This window comes from Tympanuchus pallidicinctus, unplaced genomic scaffold (genome assembly GCF_026119805.1).
Source record: "Tympanuchus pallidicinctus isolate F22 unplaced genomic scaffold, pur_lepc_1.0 scaffold11, whole genome shotgun sequence".
NCBI lineage: Eukaryota > Metazoa > Chordata > Aves > Galliformes > Phasianidae > Tympanuchus > Tympanuchus pallidicinctus.
In genome coordinates, this window is record NW_026294627.1 from 19707987 (window position 1) to 19729646 (window position 21660).

Genomic DNA, 21660 nt, shown 5'->3' on the forward strand with positions numbered 1-21660 from the left:
TTCTCCATTGATTATAAATCACACTGCAGCGTTACACATCTCAAGCAGTACAGACTGAGTTTTTGCTATTTTTTCAAAATTACTTTTGTATAATACAATTAGTGTTTATCAAAGCATCATACGCCTGTAGACCAGAAAAATATTTCTGTATTTGCAGATATGTTATCTGTAATTTAGTAAGGCAGCAATGCAATATAGTTTAATTGACTAGCTTACGAAGTTTCAATTCTGCTCAGTTTAAAATGGCATAAATTTCAACTGCTGAAAAGTCATCTAGGCAGAAATTCTTAAAGAGAATCAAAACACTACAACAGTTCCTAAAATCATTCCTATTTCTGTATGAACTGTCTTTGTCTACAGTAAAACTGACCAATACTTGCATGAGCTGAAACCAACAAGAAGCAAATATCTGAACTAAGGTGTCATTCATCCTCACACTGAAATGCAGATTTATCAATAACTAGCTTGTCTTGCTCTATGACTTTATGAGGAGTAATTCTTATCCATTTTTCCTATGGAAAATGATCTAAAGATATGATGATAGAAGCAGTTCTGCAGGATATTCTTCACTATCTGAGTTTAATGTATAAAAAATCCAACACCCATGTATGCAAAACTCAGCACTGCATTTTCATTTTTTAATAGTAGTGCTTTTTATTTCTTCATTCAAGCCTCCATGGATCTTCCTCTTCATTGAAGACATGGCATTTTGGCAGAGGTTTTAAAACAACAGGAATTTGAAGAGTGAAGGGAAATGCCTCAAAAGTGCCTGAACCGAAAAATAGGATGATTGTACATGAAAAATCACCATACATGTCTCTAGAGTGTTAATAGCACTAGACTGAGCTACAAGATTCAAGCTTTGAGCCATCATGTGGAGACTGAATGAAACTGGTTTCAAAATGATAACAGTGTATCACAAACAGAAATTAAAATAGAAGTGAGAACAGTGAAATGATTTGTGCTCTTTTTTAGATTATATCAGAAATCACAAACTGGGATTTTCACAGGGATGCAGCTCTTAGGGTTGAGATCCATCTACTAGATCCCATATAAGTTGTTAAATCTCTTTCACCCTCGAGAGTGATCCACTCCCTTGATTTTCCAGGACTGTCTACGTTACAAATGCCTTAATTCATCGGACAACTCCCTGTTTGGTCTGGTTTGGTTTGGTTTGGTTACTTGTTCTCACCCGTCCAGTAGACTATGCAGAGGCCAGAGTGTTTCTCCAGCTACTGCTGCCTGGGTTAGCTTGCTGTCTAAAACAGAGACAAAGCCTGTGGTTTGAAAACTGGATGGCTGAGTTGGCAAAGAGCACTTTTTTCTATCTTTTCTCCATCCCTTTCTATCCTCTCCCTCTGCTCTGGCCTCTCCTTGCCAACCAAGCTCATCTCCCCTACCCACTTTCAGACTAGAGAGGCTGTACCCACCTCTTCACTTCCCCTGGAAGAGAAACCATGCTTTTTTACTTCTGTTTCTCCCACCAGCTCAGAAGGAGTTTCCTGGTACTTTTGAAGACAGGAACATTAAACACAACTTTGCTTTATCATCTGGGTAATGGACAGTGGTTTGAGATCTTCCAGAAGTAAAAGATGGCATTTCCAAGACGACTTTTAAAATTCCATTTCAAGAAGTTATTCCACCTTTCTTCCCTTCCTTCATCACCTTCTGTAATTTGGGAGTTGAAATGGGTTTACTGGTTTGTAAGAATGGGAAGGTTTTGTAGCCCCTTCAATTCAGGTAAAAGGAAGGATCCAGATAACACTTGTCACCTCCTGGGTTTTAATAGGGGGACATACAAATAAAGTAGCCATTTGTAGGTGTGACTTGAAGTTACTTCTGGTCACCCTCCAACAAGGGATTCAAAGGATTCAGAATTCTACTTCCACAGAAGGGGATGTTCTGGATTTGCCCACTTTTTTGAAACACAGTTACAAAAGTGAATGAAAATGTTCTGAATTTAGATTTCTGATTTCCTACCCTCACAATGAATCCCACCACAGAATAAAGGAGAAAAATTGAGTGTCTCTTGTGATCCAAAAAGGATTTGTCACACTAGATACAATAGATGGATAGAATCCTCAGACAACAAAAAAGGCATTTCAGGTTCTCTATGACACTTCTCTATTACAACAAAGCAGAGATGGATGGTTTATCATAGAATCATCACAGAATCATGGAATCATTTGAGTTGGAAGGAGCCACTAAAGGTTATTTAGTTCAACTCCCCTGCAGTGCACAGGGATGCCTACAGCTCCATCAGGTGCTCAGAGCCCCATCCAGCCTGACCTTGAGCGTTTCCAGAGATGGAGCATCCACCACCTCTCTGGTCAGCCTCTTCCAGTGCCTTACTACTCTTATCGTAAAAAAACTTTTTGTTTGTATCCAATCATAGAATCACAGAATGGCTTTGGTTGGAAAGGACCTCGGAGATCATCAAGTTCTAATCTCCCTGCCACAGGGAAGGTTGCCAACTGTTAGATCAAGTACTAGATCAAGTTGCCCAAGGCCCTGTCCAAACTGGGCTTAAACACCTCCAGGGACCAGATCATCCACAACCTTGTCTGGGCAGCCCGTTGCAGCACCTCACCTCTCTCTCAGTAAGTAACTTCCCCCTTACATCTAATCTAAATATCCCCTCCTTTAGTTTAAAACCATTCCCTCTTATCCTATCACTATCTACCCTTACAAAAACTTGATTTCCCTCATGTTTATAAACTCCTTTCAAATTTTGGAAGGCCACAATTAGGTCTTCTCTTTTCCATGCTGAACAAGACCAGTTCCTTCAGCCTGTCTTCGTAGGAAAGGTGCTCCAGCCCTTGGACCATCCCCATGGCCCTCCTCTGACTCCTTCTCAAAAGCTTCACATCTTTCCTGTGTTGAGGGCCCCAGACCTGGATGCAGTACTCCAAATGGGAGCTCACCAGGGCAGAATAAAGGGGGACAATCACTCCTCTTACCCTGCTGGCCACTCCTCTGCTGATGAACCCAGGATACCACTGACCTTCTGAGTTGAAAGTGCGCACTGCTGGCTCATGTTCAGTTTTTCATCAACCAGGACGCCAACATCCTTCTCAGCAGAGCTACTGTCAAAGAGCTCTTCTCCCGGTTTGAATACATGTATGGAATGAATTCGGCCCAAGTGCAAAATCTTGCACTTTGCTCTGCTGGACCTCATTATATCCAATCTGATGCAATTTGCTAATTACTGCTATAACAGAGGTGGATTTGACATCTTCCCAAGTATTCCCAAGCTAGTTCATTACACCAGCAGGGGTATTTTGGACCTGACAATGCTATGTTTCTAATTTCACTACAGTCTGTTAAAAAGTTTGCCTTAAAAGTCCTTCAGAATGTACTATGAATGCATACAGTTGGTGGGATCAAGGGAGGAAGAAGGAATGGCTATGGAAGGATACATTTTTTTAAGCAAATTGAACTTGCACTCTCTTTCTGAGAGAATTGAGGAAGAGCTTATTTGCCTGGTAGGCTGAGACATACTGTCAGTGATGAAGAAGGTAAATCTAGAAGCTATTACACAGCTTTCCACTGGAACAACTAGTCATCAGCAAGTGGAAGTAAAATGTGTTGGGAATTAGAACAGTTATGTGGTGGCGGAAGCGGTAGGGGAAAATGCACAAATCTAATTTGGAGGATAATTTTTTTACGCAGTGTCCCCAATGGATAGTGAGTTTTGTGCCTTGAGAAATGCTGAGGCTGTAAATCTATTATACAATGCTATTTTCAACTGAGCGCATGCTTGTGTATGTTTGGAAATAGCCTTGTCAACAGAGAAGGAGCATTAAAACAGAAGATGGCTGTCCCAGGCACTTGTTCTGCCACAGTGATGAGCACAGATACTACCAATATAAAGCTGCAGAGTTCTTCTGCAGAGATTTTCAGATGAGAAAAGGATTTGCTGCTTGGAGACAATGCATGATGTGACTTCGGGGAAAACTGTCAAATGAATCTAAAGCAATAATAGAGCTATTTTACCTAAAAATGTCAGTATTGGAATTGGAAGCTTCTCTGGGATAGAAAGAGCAATGCCTGGTCAGAACGCTGTCGGATTTGATTGCATGTCCTGCCTGCACAGCTGGCAGAGAATTCCACAGCACAGCCTGAATGAAAATTATACTGACACCTACAGTGTCCATTATATATATTATCAAAAATTGAACCCTCACTAATCAGCAGTACAAAGAAGGCTGGAAGGTAACAAATCCCAACCTGCCAACCTGAGGCAGATTGGCAGTGTGCTGGCTCAGCAGCACAGGTGCAATGGAGACATGCTTTGAACTCAAGGAGCAGGAGGGAGGGAGCTCCGTGTCTGCAAGTGTTTGGCTGACCTTTCTGCATGGTTCTGCACAGGATTTGCCAGAGCGGAAAAAATATATATTGGACCAGAGCATGGGTGACTGTGCTGTTCTAAAATATGAAATCAAGCTTTCTCTGCAACAAAACAAATCAAAACAAAAACAAAAACTTAAACGTAAACAAAACCAAAACAAAACAAAAACGAAAAACCAACCCTCCAAGCAACTATATTTTATATTTACGTAGAAAAAAAGAGAAGAGAGAAAAGAGGAGAGGAGAGGAGAGGAGAGGAGAGGAGAGGAGAGGAGAGGAGAGGAGAGGAGAGGAGAGGAGAGGAGAGGAGAGGAGAGGAGAGGAGAGGAGAGGAGAGGAGAGGAGAGGAGAGGAGAGGAGAGGAGAGGAGAGGAGAGGAGAGGAGAGGAGAGGAGAGGAGAGAAGAAGAGAAGAGAAGAGAAGAGAGAGAGAAGAGAAGAGAAGAGAAGAGAAGAGAAGAGAAGAGAAGAGAAGAGAAGAGAAGAGAAGAGAAGAGAAGAGAAGAGAAGAGAAGAGAAGAGAAGAGAAGAGAAGAGAAGAGAAGAGAAGAGAAGAGAAGAGAAGAGAAGAGAAGAGAAGAGAAGAGAAGAGAAGAGAAAATAGCTTTCGTGTTACAGTTGCATATAGGGATGAAACAACAAGTTAGGAACTCAAGGCCAGATTTCAACCCTCAAAAGTAGGCTTCTTCTCTGGCAGCACAGTCACTGCAGCTCACTGGACAGCTTTCATGAAGACATTCACATCCAGAAGCTGACTAAGATCTCAGCCAGGCTGACTGATACCAATGCCATGAAGATTTTTCTTTCCTTTATGTCCCATTTTTCAAAATGCTCAGGCAGTGAGCTCCAGCAAAGGCAGCACACTGCCACTGAAATTGTGTCAGTAGTGGAATAGGGCTCTTCACTCTTCGCACAGGAAGGACCACAGCAATACAGTCAGAGAATCAAAGTCATTAAGGATGAAGAAGAGCTCTAAGATATCCAGTCCAACCGTCCATCTGCCACCAATACTGCCTACTAACCATGGCCCACAGCGCCACATCTCACGTTTCTTAAACACTCGTAGGAATAGTGACTCCATCACCTCCCTAGGTGCCTGTTCCAGTGCCTTACCCCTCCTTCAGGTAAGCTTTCCTATTATCCAACCAATGACGCAGTGCACACAACAACTGACTTCCAGCTTCTGCAAGTAACATAGTTTACAATTAAGTAACACTCTCATAGTAAGTTCTTTACAGAGAGAGTGGTGAGGTGCTGGAACAGGCTGCCCAGAGTGGTTGTGGATGCCCCGTCCCTGAAAGCGTTCAAGGCCAGGTTGGATGGGGCCCTGGGCAGCCTGGTCTAGTATTGAATGTGGAGGTTGGTGGCCCTGCATGTGGCAGGGGGGTTGGAGACTCATGATGCTTGAGGTTCCTTGCAACCCTGGCCATTCTGTGATTCTGTAACCCCTGTGTGATGCTGACAACTTTTTCTGTTGTTGCAGATGGAGCTCAACTTATCACTTAGCCTGTAATCAAACATTAGTAGCTTGTCAGACTATAGCAAACTCATAGCAGCTGATGCCCAGCCTGCCACTTGCCTGCTCCCACATCACAATCTTCCTCCCTTTAGGAAGGGTTGACAGTGGTCCCCCATCCAGATCTTTATCTGCCCAGAGTGGGAACAAGTTAATCACCATTAATAGAAACTGCCTGGACCTGAATGGTGCAAAAACCCCATCCTATGCGCTGGAGGAAACCTTCAGTAACTTGCAAGAGGCATTTCAATCCATCAGCTCATTTCTAGTGATTACCTGTAATTTTACCTCGAGGGCGTCTATTTTCTAAAAATAACATGAAATGCTCTTAATGCCTTCATTCTTTAGTTAAGCAATAACTTTATCTCTTGGGAACATCTCTCTAACGGCCTGTCTAATTGGTGTTTTATTCTGAGGCGTCCCAACTTGTGATAGAGTTCACACAACCAAGTACTGAGTTTTTGCAATGTGTTGAGGCAGTTCTTGCCCATGTTTTGTTGTCTGAAGCAGACATGAGCAGCAACCTGAGACCTGTCTTTAGTATGAGATCTTTCCTTAGCACCCACACCGACAGTTAAAAAGTGTAATGAAATAATCAGAATGAAAGGTACGTGTTGTTTTGTTTCCTCTGGATAAAGACCTGCGAGGGATTTCTCATTGGAAATTGTTCAGTGTTCAGTAAGCAGCCAGACACACCAGCCTCCAGCTCCAGAAAGGTGATACGGCTGCCGGGTGCCGGTCCATGAATTACCGGGGCTGTCAGATCTATGGTCACCGAGTCTCTCTTTAATTATTATTATAAGTGATCACAGTGGCAATATCTCTTGACACAGTGCCATGAAGAAACCAACAGGTGATGGAAAAAAAAAAAAAAAAAAAAAAAAAAAAAGCATAAAGGCAGCAGCCATCAGCACAGCACCTTTATTTCCTCGCATTTTCCCCTTGAGAGATGCTCCCTCCCCTCGGGGCTCGGGAATTTCGCGGTTCCCCTGACGGCGAGGGGTGGGAGAATGCGGCGTCGGGGCTCTCGGGGACTCCTAGGGAAAGCGGTTTGGGTCCCCTGAGAGACGGGAGGCTAACGGAGCAGCAGCAAAAAGAGGGAGGGGAGGAGGGCGGCTCCGAAACCGCGTCCAGGTACGGGCTCCTGGCTTCCCGCAGGGACCCGGGGGGCTGCAGGGCCGCGCACGCTGCGATCTTCGCTCCGAGGGTCCGGGGTGAAGGAGGCGACTCCGAAGGGCAGAGGGCAGCCGGCTCGGTTCCAGCGCCCCGCAGCCGCCCGCCCCGTCTCAGCCCGGGTCCCGCCCCCGAGGCAGCCCTACTCCCAGCGGGAGCCGCTCCGCTTCCCTCGCCGGCCGGGAAGGATGCGGGCGGCAGCTCCGAGGTAATTATTAATGGCCGTGCCCACCGAGGCCCCCGGGGCGGGGAGGAAGTAGAGGAGTGAGGATAAAAGGGGGCGGCGGGGGGCGGGAGGAGGAAACTGCCGTCGCGGAGCCCCGCCGGGAGCATGGCTCCGCTGCCGCGGGTGCTGTTGGTGCTGTTGGTGCTCGGGCGGCCTCTACTTGGGGCACCGGGGCAGGGCGCGGGCACCTGGGCCCGCTTCGCCCGCCTGCCCTACCCGCAGGACCAGCTCTTCCTCCACGACACGTTCCCCGACGGCTTCCTCTGGGGCGCGGGCAGCGCTGCCTATCAGACCGAGGGTGGCTGGAGACAGGGCGGCAAAGGGGCTTCCATCTGGGACACCTTCACCCACCGACCCACTACTCCAGCAGGGTCCATCCCGCCGGGTCCAACGGGAGGAGATGTGGCCAGCGACAGCTACAACAACATCTTCCGTGACATCGAGGGGCTGAGGCACCTGGGGGTCTCCCACTATCGCTTCTCGCTGGCATGGACTCGTCTGATGCCCAACGGCACAGCACCCATCAATCCCGTTGGGCTGGCCCACTATGGCCGAGTCCTGAGCCGCCTGCAGGAGCTGGGCATAGAGCCCGTCGTCACTCTCTACCACTGGGACCTGCCACAGGGCTTGCAGGATGCCTACGGTGGCTGGGTCAGCCCTGTCCTGCCCGACCTGTTCCGTGACTACGCCGAGCTCTGCTTCTGGCATTTTGGCGGGCAGGTCCGCTACTGGTTGACCATGGACAACCCTTATGTGGTGGCCTGGCACGGATATGGCACTGGGCGGCTGCCACCCGGCGTGCAGGGCGGCCCACGCCTGGGCTACCGCGCGGCGCACCACTTGCTGCAGGTAAATGATGGGTGGCCCTAAAGTGGGTGGTGGGAAGGGGCTTTCTCCTCCCATCAGAGGAGCTGTGGTGGCTCCTCAGCCCATGGATTATGTCAGCAGGAAGGCTGCCCACAGCCTTCCCCATTGTATGGATCAATTTGCTGGGCAGCAGCTGGATTGGAAACTAAATCAGTTTGGAATGACGGCTGGGGCTGAATGAGCCCCCTGCTCCTTGATGGTAGGCAGGTAAAAAACATACGCTTCATAAACTGGAGATATGAGCTTTGTATTTGCAGTTATCTTAAGGTAGTGACAAAATAAAGTGGCAGATAGGTTGTGGATGCCCCATCCCTGAAGGTGTTCAAGGCTGGGTTGAATGGGGTCCTGGGCAACCTGATCTAGTGCTTGATCAAGGGGTTAGCAGCCTTGCCCATGGCAGGGGGGTGGTACTAGATGATCTTTGAGGTCACTTCCATCCCAAGCCATTCTATGACATGGAGTTGAATTGTTCTCGGTATGCCACAGAAATATTTACTTCTGCCCTCCAACATTTGCAAGTGCTATTGGGGATGGGTGAGATACATTCGGCTGTGCCAGTTCAGCACTGGCTTGCAGTTACTGTGGAGATACTCAACACATCTACGGAAAGAATTTAAACATTTAATTTAAAAAAGTCTTACTGAGTTAGTGGAGACAGTAGAGGTAGCTGAAATGTCATACTGAAGGATGCTCTTGACAAAATGCAGGCTTTTTTGACAATATAAAGAATTTTGGGGAAAAAAAAGAATCTCTACTCATCAGCTGGTTTAGTCAGTGGCATAAATACTTTGCTATAAATAATTTTTATACAGAGTATATAGTATAACTGTAATTTGTACTGGAAGCGTTTGTGGATTCTTGAGGAGAATTAAGCAAAATTGTGTGCAAATCTTTTCACCAGCAGGATAAAGGACTGCTAGACTCCTGTCTGTCTAGCAGGAGTGATGTGGCCCCCAAAGCACGGTCTGTCATACTTCAGTGCACGTTTACATTCTCTGCTAACATTCTTCTGCTTACCATGGCTTACCTGCAGCAGTTGTGTTGTAGAGTATCATGCATGAGATGAGAACTTCAAGAAAACATCCAACACTTCTTATTCAACCTTTTGCTGCTTTCCTGCATTGCCTTTGCATTGTTTAGAGGTATACATATTTTAAAACAAAGTATAGGTGGGGAGGATGTGGGCAAGATATCAGGTGGCACTGAAATTGCTGGTCCAGAAACCTTTGCACTCTCAACAGCCTTTAGGGTGCACCTAGACAAGTTTGTGCTGTGATAGTTCCATTCACTGAACTGAGTAAATGAATAGAACTATTCCTAAACGTCAGTACTTGCAGGATTAGCCACAAGTTTTGCAGCAGGGCTGCATCACCTCACATTTTTGTGCTGTTCAGAGAGTCACTGCATAGCTGTCGGTGCGCTGTTTGGTACGCTTTGCATAGTTACTCTGAAGGCAGTGGGGCTCCACACAAGGGCAAGGGCTGTCGCTTGGTGCCTGCGGTGCAGAACCTCAGGGGCTGAAGCTCTGTGTCTCTCTCCTTACAGATGACATGCGACAGAAATCATTAGCTGCAAATGTGAGCGCTCAGGTTGTCAAAAGGAAGATTACCTTGGAATCATTACTTAAGGGTAGTAGGCTTGCTGAGATAGAGTTTTAATGTTGTCTGTCACTTTATTGTTATTTTCTGAAGTGCTGTGCAAAATGAGCAGGTAATGAGGCTGTTCATATTCTGTGTAGTTCTTCCCTCTACCCATTGTTCAGTTTGTAGCTTCAGACTCAAATTAATACAGGCCTTGGAGAGCAGACAAATAAATGCCATGTCTGTCCTTGGCTTTTCCATAGTGCTGTCTGTTCTAAGTATTGATATCCCACATCACTGCAGTATCGGAGTCTTTCATAACCTGAAGCATGTGGTTGTTTTCATAAAAGTGCTATGAAGAAGGAAAGTGCCTTTGCTATTTACCAAAGGAGAAACAGAGGCACAAGCTTGTAGAAGCACTGTAGAAAGTACAATTGAACCAGGAAAGCTTACCAGTACTTGGTTTAGTAATAGAATCTCAGCATTGGTTTTCTCCTAGTCTCCATCATTCAGCTTGTTCACTATTGGTGAACATTTCTTTTTATGCAACAGCATAAGGCAGTAAGGTATCATTGTATTTTCCATATTTCACAAATGGGGAACTGAAACACAGATACAATTAAGGTCAAAAGTGTCCACTGATTGTTAGTGTCCTTTTTCCGCTATGTGATTGGTTTTTTTTTATTATTGGTAAGTTATGTTTTCAGCTTTTCTACATATATGAACCCAAAATCTCAGATCATTCCTAGAGAAAGAAGGGGATGTGATGCTCATGGAGAGGAGCTCCCATCCGTGACTCCTCCAGGTTGGAGGCTTCAGCAGAGGCAGAGAGAGATTCTTAAGGACAGAAAAGTTACCAGTTCTGGCACTGCAGTCCTCTTTCTGCTTTCTACATTACCCAAGCTTATTCATAATAGACCTTTCAACCATGCAAGCAATGAGATAGGAAGCTGAGAACGTTGCTTCTTTGACTGCTCAGCCTGCTATCTGTCTTGTAATAATTGTCAAAATGATACCACACGTGGTAAAAGTCTTGAATTACATTTTCATGTGCAAATTAATTTTTCCTCTTACATAATTGTTGCATAACTGACTTTACAATTTGAATATGGTTTTTAATGGATGCAGGACAGTGTATAGTTTTGTAGGTGACTTTGGTCAGTTATTCTCAGGAGCTGATGCAGCCTTGTTTTGTATAAGAGCAGTAGTTACTGGCTTATTTCTTCATCACATAGCTTGTAGGGTGTGCACCGTGCTACTGGGAGATCCAGTTCTTACAGCCTCATCAGTAAAGATGAGGTTGTGTCATCTCACACAAAAATACCCTTTCAGGAATCCAAACTTCTGCAGCTTTTGTCTTACATTACCTGAATCATCCAGTCCCAATCTTCTTCCTAATTCGTTTTCCTTCTCTGTGGTGTTCTTGTCTCTTTTCTTCCAGTGAAATTAAGCCTGCAGAATGTTTGTCTTTTAAAAGGTAAAACATATCCTCACAAACTTTTGGTTCTCAGCAAATGAGCTGATGGACTCTTATCATGGCATTTTTTCCCTTATTTATAATATTTAAACAGCTTTAAATGTCTTCTTTCTGCATTTATTCAAACTGAAGACCCTCAGGAGTAGAAAGCTTAATAGCCAGTGAAAGCTGAAGTCTACTAATTTATTTTACAGGACACTAATTAAGAGATTAAATAATTTCCTTTACATTCTTGAAAATTCAACGTATATGAATGTGGATTTTGGGCTCTCTCTTTTTGAATGAGTTATTTATTATCTGAATAAATAATCAAATAAGGCTGTGATTCAATTCAGATTGTTCAGTTCAGGGTTGCTGAAAACAGTGCGATGAAGTTCAATCTGATTAATGATGTTTAAGTTTGGCTTGAATGGATTTTGTCCTGTTGTCCTGCACTTGTTAATTGTCTTTCATTTTTCCACTACAGCAACATATCAGACTCTGAATGGACAGAATAGGAGGCACTTTTCATGAAGACTACATAACAATCATTTAAAAACATCTATCTAAAAAAACCAGTTTAAGGATGCGTCCATAGCTGTTTGTTCAGGGATGTCAATCATTATTTGTTGAAAATGTCTCCCTTTGATAGTATTTCCATTGACACTTGCGTAGCTTTTGACATGCACTTCAAACCTGCTAAAAAACAGAGGAAGCAATGCACATTTACTCACAGAATAAATTGGGTGGATCAAGTACAGGTTATAAAGGTTGGCATTCTCTTTGAGTCAACAGCCCGAAAATGTCATGCCAGCAATCTGTCGTGTATCTGATGCACCTCTTGTTGATAGAGGTCATTGTATTACGTTCTGTTTTTTGCAAATGCATTTTTTTCATTACTAGTTCACACCATATTGTCTGAGTTGGACGCACTTGGATTTACTCAATACAAACAGCATTTGCAGAAACAGAAGAACACTTTGTTTCCCCAAAGAAGTGAGTGGAACTGCTGCTTGGAAACCAGTCACATAGCAACAGAGTACTGATTTTCCTTCCCTTCCAAAACAAAAGGTAAGTACACTTTAGTTGACCTTCAGTTCTAAACCTAATAAGGTGTCAATAATTGCAGCACAGGAGAATGGTCTTTTCTTGCTGCATGTTGTTTCTTTCAGCATTCAAACAGCCATCAAACTTTCACTCAGTGCAAGTGGAATTACTTTGGATTTTCCTGAAAGCAACGCAGCTCATTGTAGTTGTGAAAGAACATCCAGTTGTGTTTTTTTCTTAGAAAAAAGAAAAAATGATTCGAAGCAATAGTATTTTTTTTCCTGTCCTTACTGTCGTTAAGACTTAATTCAAAGAAGAAAAACCAGATTGGTTCTATTTCCAGTTCTGAATTTCAGTCTTTTTTCCAACTGGGTAGTGTATATATAGTTGTAAATAATTTACTGCAGTAATGATTATGCTAATCACCAAGCATTTGAATTAAGTAGTTTTCAAATGCCAGAGATGACAAACAACTACAGTCAAACCATGCAGCAAATTCAAATGCAGTTTTCTGTGCAAGTGGCTAGGAATGTTTATGCTGTGTTTGCAAATTATATCAACAGCTGAAAGTTGACGTACCTTCCTGAAGCTTTAGTCACCAAAAGAAAAAAAATAAATTGAGTTTCGTTTTCAAATGTGGTAAACAGGAGTTTGGTCTTTCACTGATACTTGTGTTATTAGAATTACCTCCAAAGATAGAGTATATAACTTTCCTCTTGTCATTTCTACCTGAAAACACATGCATTTGCTAAAGGAATGTTGTTTTAAAATATTCTTATGGATCCAAGTTGAGGGAGGGAAGATTTAGGTTGGATGTTAGGGGGAAGTTCTTCACAAGGAGAGTAGTTAGGCCCTGGAACGGGCTGCCCAGGGAGGTTGTGGATGCCCCGTCCTTGGACGTGTTCAAGGCCAGGTTGGACGGGGTCCTGGGCAACCTGATCTGAATGTGTATGTTTGGTGGCCCTGCTAGGCAGGGGGGTTGGAACTACATGATCCTTGAGGTCCCTTCCAACCCGGGTGATTCTGTGATTCTGTGTGATTCTACTGTAATAAAAACTGGTTTGTTATCTTTGAAGAGTGCCTTGATGCTTAATTATAGAAATATCAGGACTACTTGGAGAAGGAAAAGTAAAAGTGGACTCCCTCAGGTGTATACATTCTGTAACATAAAAAGCTTTTTTAGAAACTAAAGAAAATGTTCTTAACACTCAACACACAGGACCTAGAAAAGCTGTGAATCTTTGTATTTAATTCTACAGACAACCCCAAATCTGTGTCTTTACATCTCATTTTAAGTGCCATGTGCCTGAGCATTAATTGTTACAACAGCAGTTGCTGGAGATACCAAGGTGATATTTCTGGTTCCTATCCAAGGTAATTTAGTATGCTTCCTTTTTAAATACCATGCTTTTCATTTAAGATCAAAGTTTTTGCTTAACATATTGGGCAGGGCTCTGCTCTGTGCCAGAAAGATAACGAGTACTGATTAACAACAGCTTTATATAGAAAAGGGCACTTAGATAGGCAAAAAGAAATATCACATCTAGCGCAGTTTTATTGGGTACATGAGTGTAAAGCTGTCCGCCCCTTGATACTCTTTTTATTTCCCATTAATAAGGCCACAGAAAATCAATACATTCTTGGTATTTTCTTTTTAACTTCTTTCCTCAGCTAGAAGAGATTTCTTATTGTTTTGAGGAATCTGAAGTGTATGGCAGGACTCCTGTCACCATCTGTTCCTTTGTATGGCAAACTTCTCCATTTTCCACTTCATCTTCTATGAAAGGTTTCCAGTACTGAAGGTAGTTAGTTGATGAACACGTTTCCCACACATACTTTGGAATATTATTGGGATCTGGAAAATAAAGCCTACCCTCATTTTTTTGCAGAATTAGATGTGTGTTTTGATTTGAGAGAGCTGGCTGTTTTTTAGTCTCCCACCTTTTTGTTCTGACCAAAGGCAAGAAGCTCCTATTGCTGTCCCTATGATGGGTCAAGTAAAAGAAGCCTCTATTCAGCAACTGTTAGCTGTGAAACTGTCCTTTCTGGTTCAAATGACTTCTCCTGTGAGGATAAAATGTTTTCTGGCATTAGAAACCTGCTTCACTCATCACATGCCCATCTTCTGGAGGGTCAAATTCTGATCTCTCTTGCTTTGGTAAATACAGTTGGGCAATTACCTTAGCGTGATTCCTCACATTTATTAACTCTTTTTTTGAGTAACAGCATCTCCCTTGTAGTCTACTCTGAGAAACAAAATATTTGTGTCCCTCATCTTTTACTATTTCTTCAAGTAGACGTGTACAGGCAGTGAATACATCTATATATCTGGTAGTACCATTTTCAAGCAGCAGCCATAAGGACAAAAAATTGAAAGCAATGCAGCATGCAGTGATTTGGAGATGCTGCGTTGGTGATTAAGGTAGTCATCACCACTCGCAGATGCCCAGTCACTCAATAAGCAACATCAGATCTTAGTTTCATCCCCGCTCAGCTCCTTGTGCCTCCCCAGCTCCTTGCTGGCAGAGCAGTGTGAAGAGTTGAAAAGTCTTTGACTGTGTGTATGCACTGCTCTACAACTAAGATATCAGTGTGTTAGCAACATTGCTCTCATCCTAAATCTAAAACAGGGCATCAGACCAGCCACTATGAAGATTAGCTCTATCTCAGCCAAAACCAGGACAATAAGGTTGTAGAAAATATATCAGAGTGTTTTGAAAATTACTGAAATAAATATTGGACAGATATCTGAGTGAGAAGGTGACCCATGGAATATGGCCATGAATATAAACATGAAAGAAAAGTCTAGCTTATGGAAGAGAAACAGCACTGAATTTGCACTTGAAAGAAAATGTGCCAGCGTAAGCAGAAGGTGGGTTGTCAAGAAAGAGGAGTAGATGGCTAAGCACAAGAGGAAAGATATGCATTTTCCATAGCCAGGGACTGGAGCTTTCAGAAAAGTGGGGTGAGTAGGAAACAAATGATAATGATATCAAGGATGTACAAGAACTATATTCACACCAGTGTTCTCTCTAAATACTTCTAGGTATAATAAATATCAAGGAGAGGAAGAAAATGTAGAGTTAAAGGGATAAATATTCCACACCAATAAAATGAGATTATCTAATGAAAGACATTGGTAGCCCGTGGAGAACACTGAGAAGGTGTTGAAGGTTTTTGTGTCTGTAATGGCTGTTCAGTGTTAATGGTAGAACAGTTTGAGAAATGACACTTCTGATGCATTTCTTGGCAATGGAGGTGACTTGTAAACCTATATTGTATATTCATATATTTCTTTGCTTGCAAATTCATAGCAGAGTGATACATGACACAATTTAAACTCTGCAAATGAAACTCAGTGGAAGAAAAATTGTAATATGATGTATATCAACAGTGAATATAGTTTGTTTAAGATATTGATGATAGCAACTTCTGGCTTGCTGTAACAGCTTCAGTACTATTCTGAGAGCACAAAACACAAAAACCTTGGCCTTCTGTAGTGCATTTGTGGTATATTGCCCTGGAGATTTGGCAGAGGAGGTCCTTCTAGTCACATACTGGGGTAAGTAAAACAAAGCACTGAAGAGTCTCTGAGTTTGGCCAGATTTAAGCATATTTGTGTTGCTTCCTTTGTATATATGTTTAGTCTGGGAAGAAAATAGTGTTCACTGTCATGGAAAACTACAAAAGTTTAAAATTTAGTTTTGTTTGGATTCTGAACAAAAAGATATTCCAAATTCCCCCAGTTACCAAAATCTTTGCAGATGCTGTTTAAAACACCTGGTATAGGAACTGAGGGAACTGGACTGTGGATGGGCAGATGGGCTCTGCTGCTTCTGTGTGATGGGAAGCACAGGGGCTTGTGCACATCTCAGGATCCAGCCAGCCTGGGATGCTGAAAGGCTGGGATTGCTGCAGGGCACCCTGCAACAGGATTTTGAGCAAAAGCTAGCCATGCACACCATTTCCAGTGGGCTGTCACTTCAGTCTGCACATTTTGATACTTGCTCTTTAGGTCATGGTAACAGCTGAGCTTTGAGTTCTGTTTTACTCAGCTTAGTGCACCTCTGAAGACAGCTGAGTCATTTAAAATTGGTCAGGAGAGATTATGCTGTGGAAAAGCCTTGTTATTTTGTGAGTCCAAAAGTCAACCAGTAACCCTCTTGTAGGTTAATCAGTTTAGTGCCCTTACTAAAGGCTAGAATATGTATGTCCCGCTGGGATTATGTCTTGCCGTGCAAGTTTACAAGCTATTTGCTTTACAGTTGGGAAGACAGCAGCATCTGTTTGCTTTGATTATATTTCTAGGAAAGACAGCAAATAGTTGGGTGGGAAGAGGGGACAGGCTTGGGGCTGTTGTTCACACGCTCTGATAAGAGCTCACTGAGATTTTCCAGTGCCTTTTCTTCAGTCAGCTTTTTCCTTGTCCTTTTGAATATGCAACAGCTCTACTGGGTCAGTTGTTTTCCAGAGCTGAGGGCAAAGTTTACTGAATTTGTTCATTTGACTTTCAGCATTTTAAGAAATAATTTTTGCTGCAGGCATGTGACGACTGTAGTTATTGATTAATTATTCTAACTTTGTTTCCTTTACAAAATATATATGGAAATGATAGAATTATGCATCATCTATTTTCTTTTAAGAAAGTAGATCAGGAATATGTTGCATTGTCAGACTGGGTGGTTATTCTTCCGTTTTATATTGTGTAAGTAATACAACCTTACTTAAAAGTCTATCCAATAATTCTGACCTCAGGTTTGAAATGAAACTTTAGCTGGCTTATGATGGCTTAATTGTAACACTTACTTCATTCTTACTTTCTGTTCCTGTTGTAGAATAATGTCAACTTGGGAACAAGCTGTGTTTGAACAGCTCAGGTTGGTAATCTGAGTGAAAGGCCACCAGAGCAGAACACCATAACCACTTATACATCCCACGAGGGGGCACAACCCAGCCAGAAAGAGTCTTAACAAAAGCAGACAGTGATAGGAAAGGGAATCCCCTAGGAAATGGACAATGAATGAAGAGCCGGGGAAATCTGACGAGTGCTGAGTTGGAATGCAGGGGGATGGACTTAAGAGAAATTATTGCATTTTTGTGTGCATATTTGGCACTAAAAATTAAACTTGATGTGAAATGAGTCCCCCAGAGGTAAGGCATTTGCTGGTTCATTTTTATTTGTAAATCTCATAGGAGCTTTTCTGGGGAAGCTGGCTGGTAGTTTCATGAAGTCACACATCATGCTTCACAGCGATGGAACTTCAATCCAAGATCCTGTCTTGGCTTCTGGTGTTCCACTTGCTGTCCTCCCCTTGCCACCAGCACTGGGAGGTGGGGAGCACTGAGCAGCCAGAAAAAGGAAGGAGAGCTGCTGTGTTAAGGCAGAGCTTTTCAAAATAGCTTAAGGAAAATCATTGAGAAATGAATTTTCCTTTAACGTCTTTTGAGAATCCTGTCACTTCCAAGCAGATAAGTAAATTAAGTACTTGAACAGATGTATTCCTTGAAGAATATGTGTATTCTTGTACTCATGTATCACCTCAGCCATGCCAAATGTAGGACTTTGGGAATGCACTGAAAGAGCTCTAGAACTCAGTTTTTTTAAATCCATTTTCCCTTCCAGCCATGAAAATACGTTTTGTTTTGAATGTGAAGGGACGGTTGGGACGAGCAGGGCAAGGAATAGTGCTGCTGGAATATGGTCCAATGGTAGCTTTGCTTCCTTATGATATGCTTGGTACAGTCAAAAAGTCCTTTTTCTTCCTTATTGTTACCTGTCATTAGTGCCTTCCATCAGGCCAGCTTGCCTTCCTTCAGATTGCTGATAACTCCTGTTTTCAGAAAGTAATGTAATTCAGTTAGAGCAAGTCAGAAGGATCTAAAACTTGTGCAAGTGGAATTTGCTGATTCATTCCAGTTAAAGTATCTGAGAGAGATATGTCATTTCCCAAAGAAGCTGAGAACTAGGGGAAATAAAAGATCATCATGTTATTTTTACTTTGCCATGGAAATTCTTGTTTTCCAATTTTGATGTGTTATCAAAAGTTTTTCTTTTAATACAGTGAGTCAGTCAGTCATTTCATCCACTGATTTCTGTATTCCCTCATTGGATGAGTGCCCATGGCTTCAAATTGGGTCAGTTTACCCTTGTGAAATTGCTATAGAAGCTACTGCAGTATGACTGACTTCTTGAAGCTGCAATCTGATGGCTTTTATTCTTTGATGAAATAAGTAAAACAGTCTCAGAACTGTCAGGGCAAAATTCTTGCACCGTAGCTGTTTCCTCATGTCTTATATTCATAGATGAGCTGCTTGTGCCACTTTTGTGTGAAACAGTAATTACTCAGTTATTTTTCCCACTCCCTCACCCTGTTTCTGGCAAATAGGAAAGCAATATTGAATATGGCTGCTTAAAAGAGGGGAGAATTCCAATAAAAGCAGCAGGAAATTGGCACGGTCATTCTCAGAGACCATATCCATTATGGTCTCCAGAGACTAATATCCATTCTCTGGATATTAGAACTGGCAAACTGTAGCACAGAGCAGCTCAGAAATGGTATTTTTCCATAGCACAGATTAGAGTAATGATATGGACACCATCTCAAAATTGGTTGTTGGTGAAATGGTAATAGGAGCAGCACTGTAAAGGTACTGTCTTGTGGGATCTGATTTTGGGTATTCTGGCCTGGCAGTCAGGAAAGAATTTCCCCCAAGTTATATTGTCAAGGAACAGTGATGGTTCTTGTGTCACCTCTTTCTTCCCCTCTCTCAGCAACATGGAAGGTTCACAGGTTCAATTGGGAATTTTCTCTAAATAACTTCCCTTCTGTTGCAAGGCCTTAGGAGTTGATGACATCTTTGTTCTCTCCAGTTTTATTCCTATGGCCCCTTGTGACATTTGGAGAACCTGGGTGGTTTTTCTTGCATTGAAAAGCTTCTGGGTTTGTTTTGTGGCTCACAATCCGATGAACATGGGAAAGAAGTTGAACAGTGAATGCTACTGAGTAGTATCTGGGTTTGGAAGCTTGCTGTAATACTAAATGTGGTGATCCAATTTTTTGCTGATAGACTGTTCATTTTGAGGGAGTACTTCTTGAGGGGGGATAATTTTAGGGATGAAATCAGTATGCAAGTGTGAACTACAAAGTTAGAGAGGAACTGGAAAGGGTCAAATACACATTGTATCGTAGAACCATAGAATAGCAGAGTGGTTTGGGTTGGAAGGGACTTTTAGAATCTTCTAGTTCCAACCCTTCTGCAGGGTTGGATACCTCCCTCTAGACCAGGTTGCTCCATTCCAGCCTGTTCATCATGTTCCCAGTGTGGGAAAGGACCTGGGGAGTCTGGAAAAAGACTTGTGAAGTGCTTGCATTTCATATTCATAGGGGATTGAGACCCTTAGACCATGCAGAAATGCCTAGGATTTTTCAGCATGTGGCAGAAAAGGTCATACTGGGAGGTATGCAGGGAAAAGCAAGTCAATTCGTATGTCAAATCTATAGAGAAATTCACCAAAATTAACTATTGGAGAACATGACTTCCTGTGACACTAATGTTGACGTTAGACATAAGACAGAAACAGTAGCAATGACAGCTGCCCGAAAAGCTGCCAGGCAGGCTCATTTTTACTTGTTACATCACAGATTGTGTAATAAAACAATTTCAGACATCTTACTGGCTGCTGCAATCTTATGGGAGAATCGGAGAAAAAACTCATAGGCCAAGATATATTGCAGGAGACAGCCTTCCTCATTTGGAATGAGACTTTTCTGCAGTATTTCTATTCTATAGTTAGAAAGGTTTTAGTGGTTTTCCTGTACTCAGTACAATAAAACACAACATATCTTGTTTTATCATGAATAGCAAAGCATTTTTATTTGGCTCATTTTGCAGGAGGGTTTTATACTACATGTTGGAATCTGTCCTAATATGGTACTGACACTACCTGACTACCTCTAGTAATAATCAAAAGAAATTGGTTCTTGAAAGACATCAAAACTGAGCTCTGTCATTTTGCCAAATTCAGTAAGTTGGGCAAAGCATAGTTACTAAATATCAGTTTTCATTTTTTTTCTGGTATTTGTCCACATGTTGGCTTCTCCCATTCATAGTAAAATTGTCTGCTCATCCTTATTACTTTGTCCTATCTGACATATATAATTCCTCTTCTCAAACCTATTCCCCATGATAGCTTAATTCTCCTCATCATTGGTTATTTTTGTGTCTCCTTGTTCCCAGCACAGAGGATTATCTTCCCTTCAGTATTTCCTTACTGTTTTTCCTCTCAGGAAGTAGCTGGAGTTCCATCCTTATTTTGCAAGACTGCAGATCTTTTGGGTATTGCTCAGTATAATCTGCTCTTCCTTAGATGCTTACTGTTCTTGGACTGAACACCTACTCATCTATAGTTAAAGGAAGAAGGATGATCTTGTATTGAAGACACACAGTTTAGTTGAGAGCGTGGATTTCTGAATCTGCTAAGAACAGCTAGAAAGGAAAACAGGCAGTATTTTTAAAGATTAATTACCATATATTAGCAGATAGGATATCACCATGAAGGCCTGAGGAAAAAAAAACAAAAAAGAAATGTTGAACTAAGGAGATCTAGATCTCGTGTTCTGAGAGGCTTTTCTGATGTTCCACTATTTTTGTGGCAGTAGCCATTTAAAAGTACACATGTGAAGAACAATTCTGATTTCAAGCAAAGGAGTTGTGTCAGTTTTTTAAGTGCCATATCCTGTTAAGGTGTCTTGTCTCCCCATCTGGTCTCCCTGTTTTCTCCCCAATCTGCCTTCGGCTTTTCTGCAGCCAAAGTTGTGTACATGACTTCTGTGTTTCCTGTTGCCATAAATCACTGAATGATGGCCTTTATGTGACGTACTGGGAGGAGAAGGATAGGACAGATTAATATGGCACTTTGCAGTTTAAATAAGATATATGTTTAAAGTAGACTAACTTATAAAGTTATACAATTTTTTGACAGTAGATAACAAGAATACGACTTTATAGCTAAAGACCATGAGAGGTTTCAGCTGTGGGCTGGGAAGAAACTGAACACAACTCGAAATTTGTGTTTGCTTAGAGGCAGGTGAGGGACTCATATCTTACGTATGTTCTCAGGAACAATCAATAAATGGAGAAGATAATAATTGAAAACTAAAATAAGAAAATAATTTGTTATGGCCAATCTGATGAAGCTCACTGATGAAAGAGGTGACTCAGACCAAAAATCAGGCAAAGTTAAAAACCAGGATTTGTAACGAATACAGATAACAACTTAAAATGATGATTCATTTGAAAAAAAAAAAAAAGAAGAAAGAAAAATTATATCTCATCTTTTAAAGGTTAAACTGATCCCACTTAGAAATCAGTATGATGCTTGAAGGTGGAATATCCCACATTTTTCTGGGGCGCTTTCACATTTTTCTGTGTATTATCTTATTCTG

General features: G+C 42.2%; 1 protein-coding gene across 1 annotated transcript in view; it reads left to right on the forward strand.

Annotated features, from left to right (window-relative positions):
- The first annotated feature begins 7329 nt into the window (after window positions 1–7329).
- KL (klotho) overlaps window positions 7330–21660 on the forward strand; it is a 47339-nt gene continuing 33008 nt past the window's right edge. Inside the window, exon 1 of the mRNA XM_052671008.1 lies at window positions 7330–8113. Within this exon, the coding sequence (XP_052526968.1) occupies window positions 7370–8113 (744 nt within the window). The 5' untranslated portion in view covers window positions 7330–7369. The remainder of the gene's footprint in view (window positions 8114–21660) is intronic.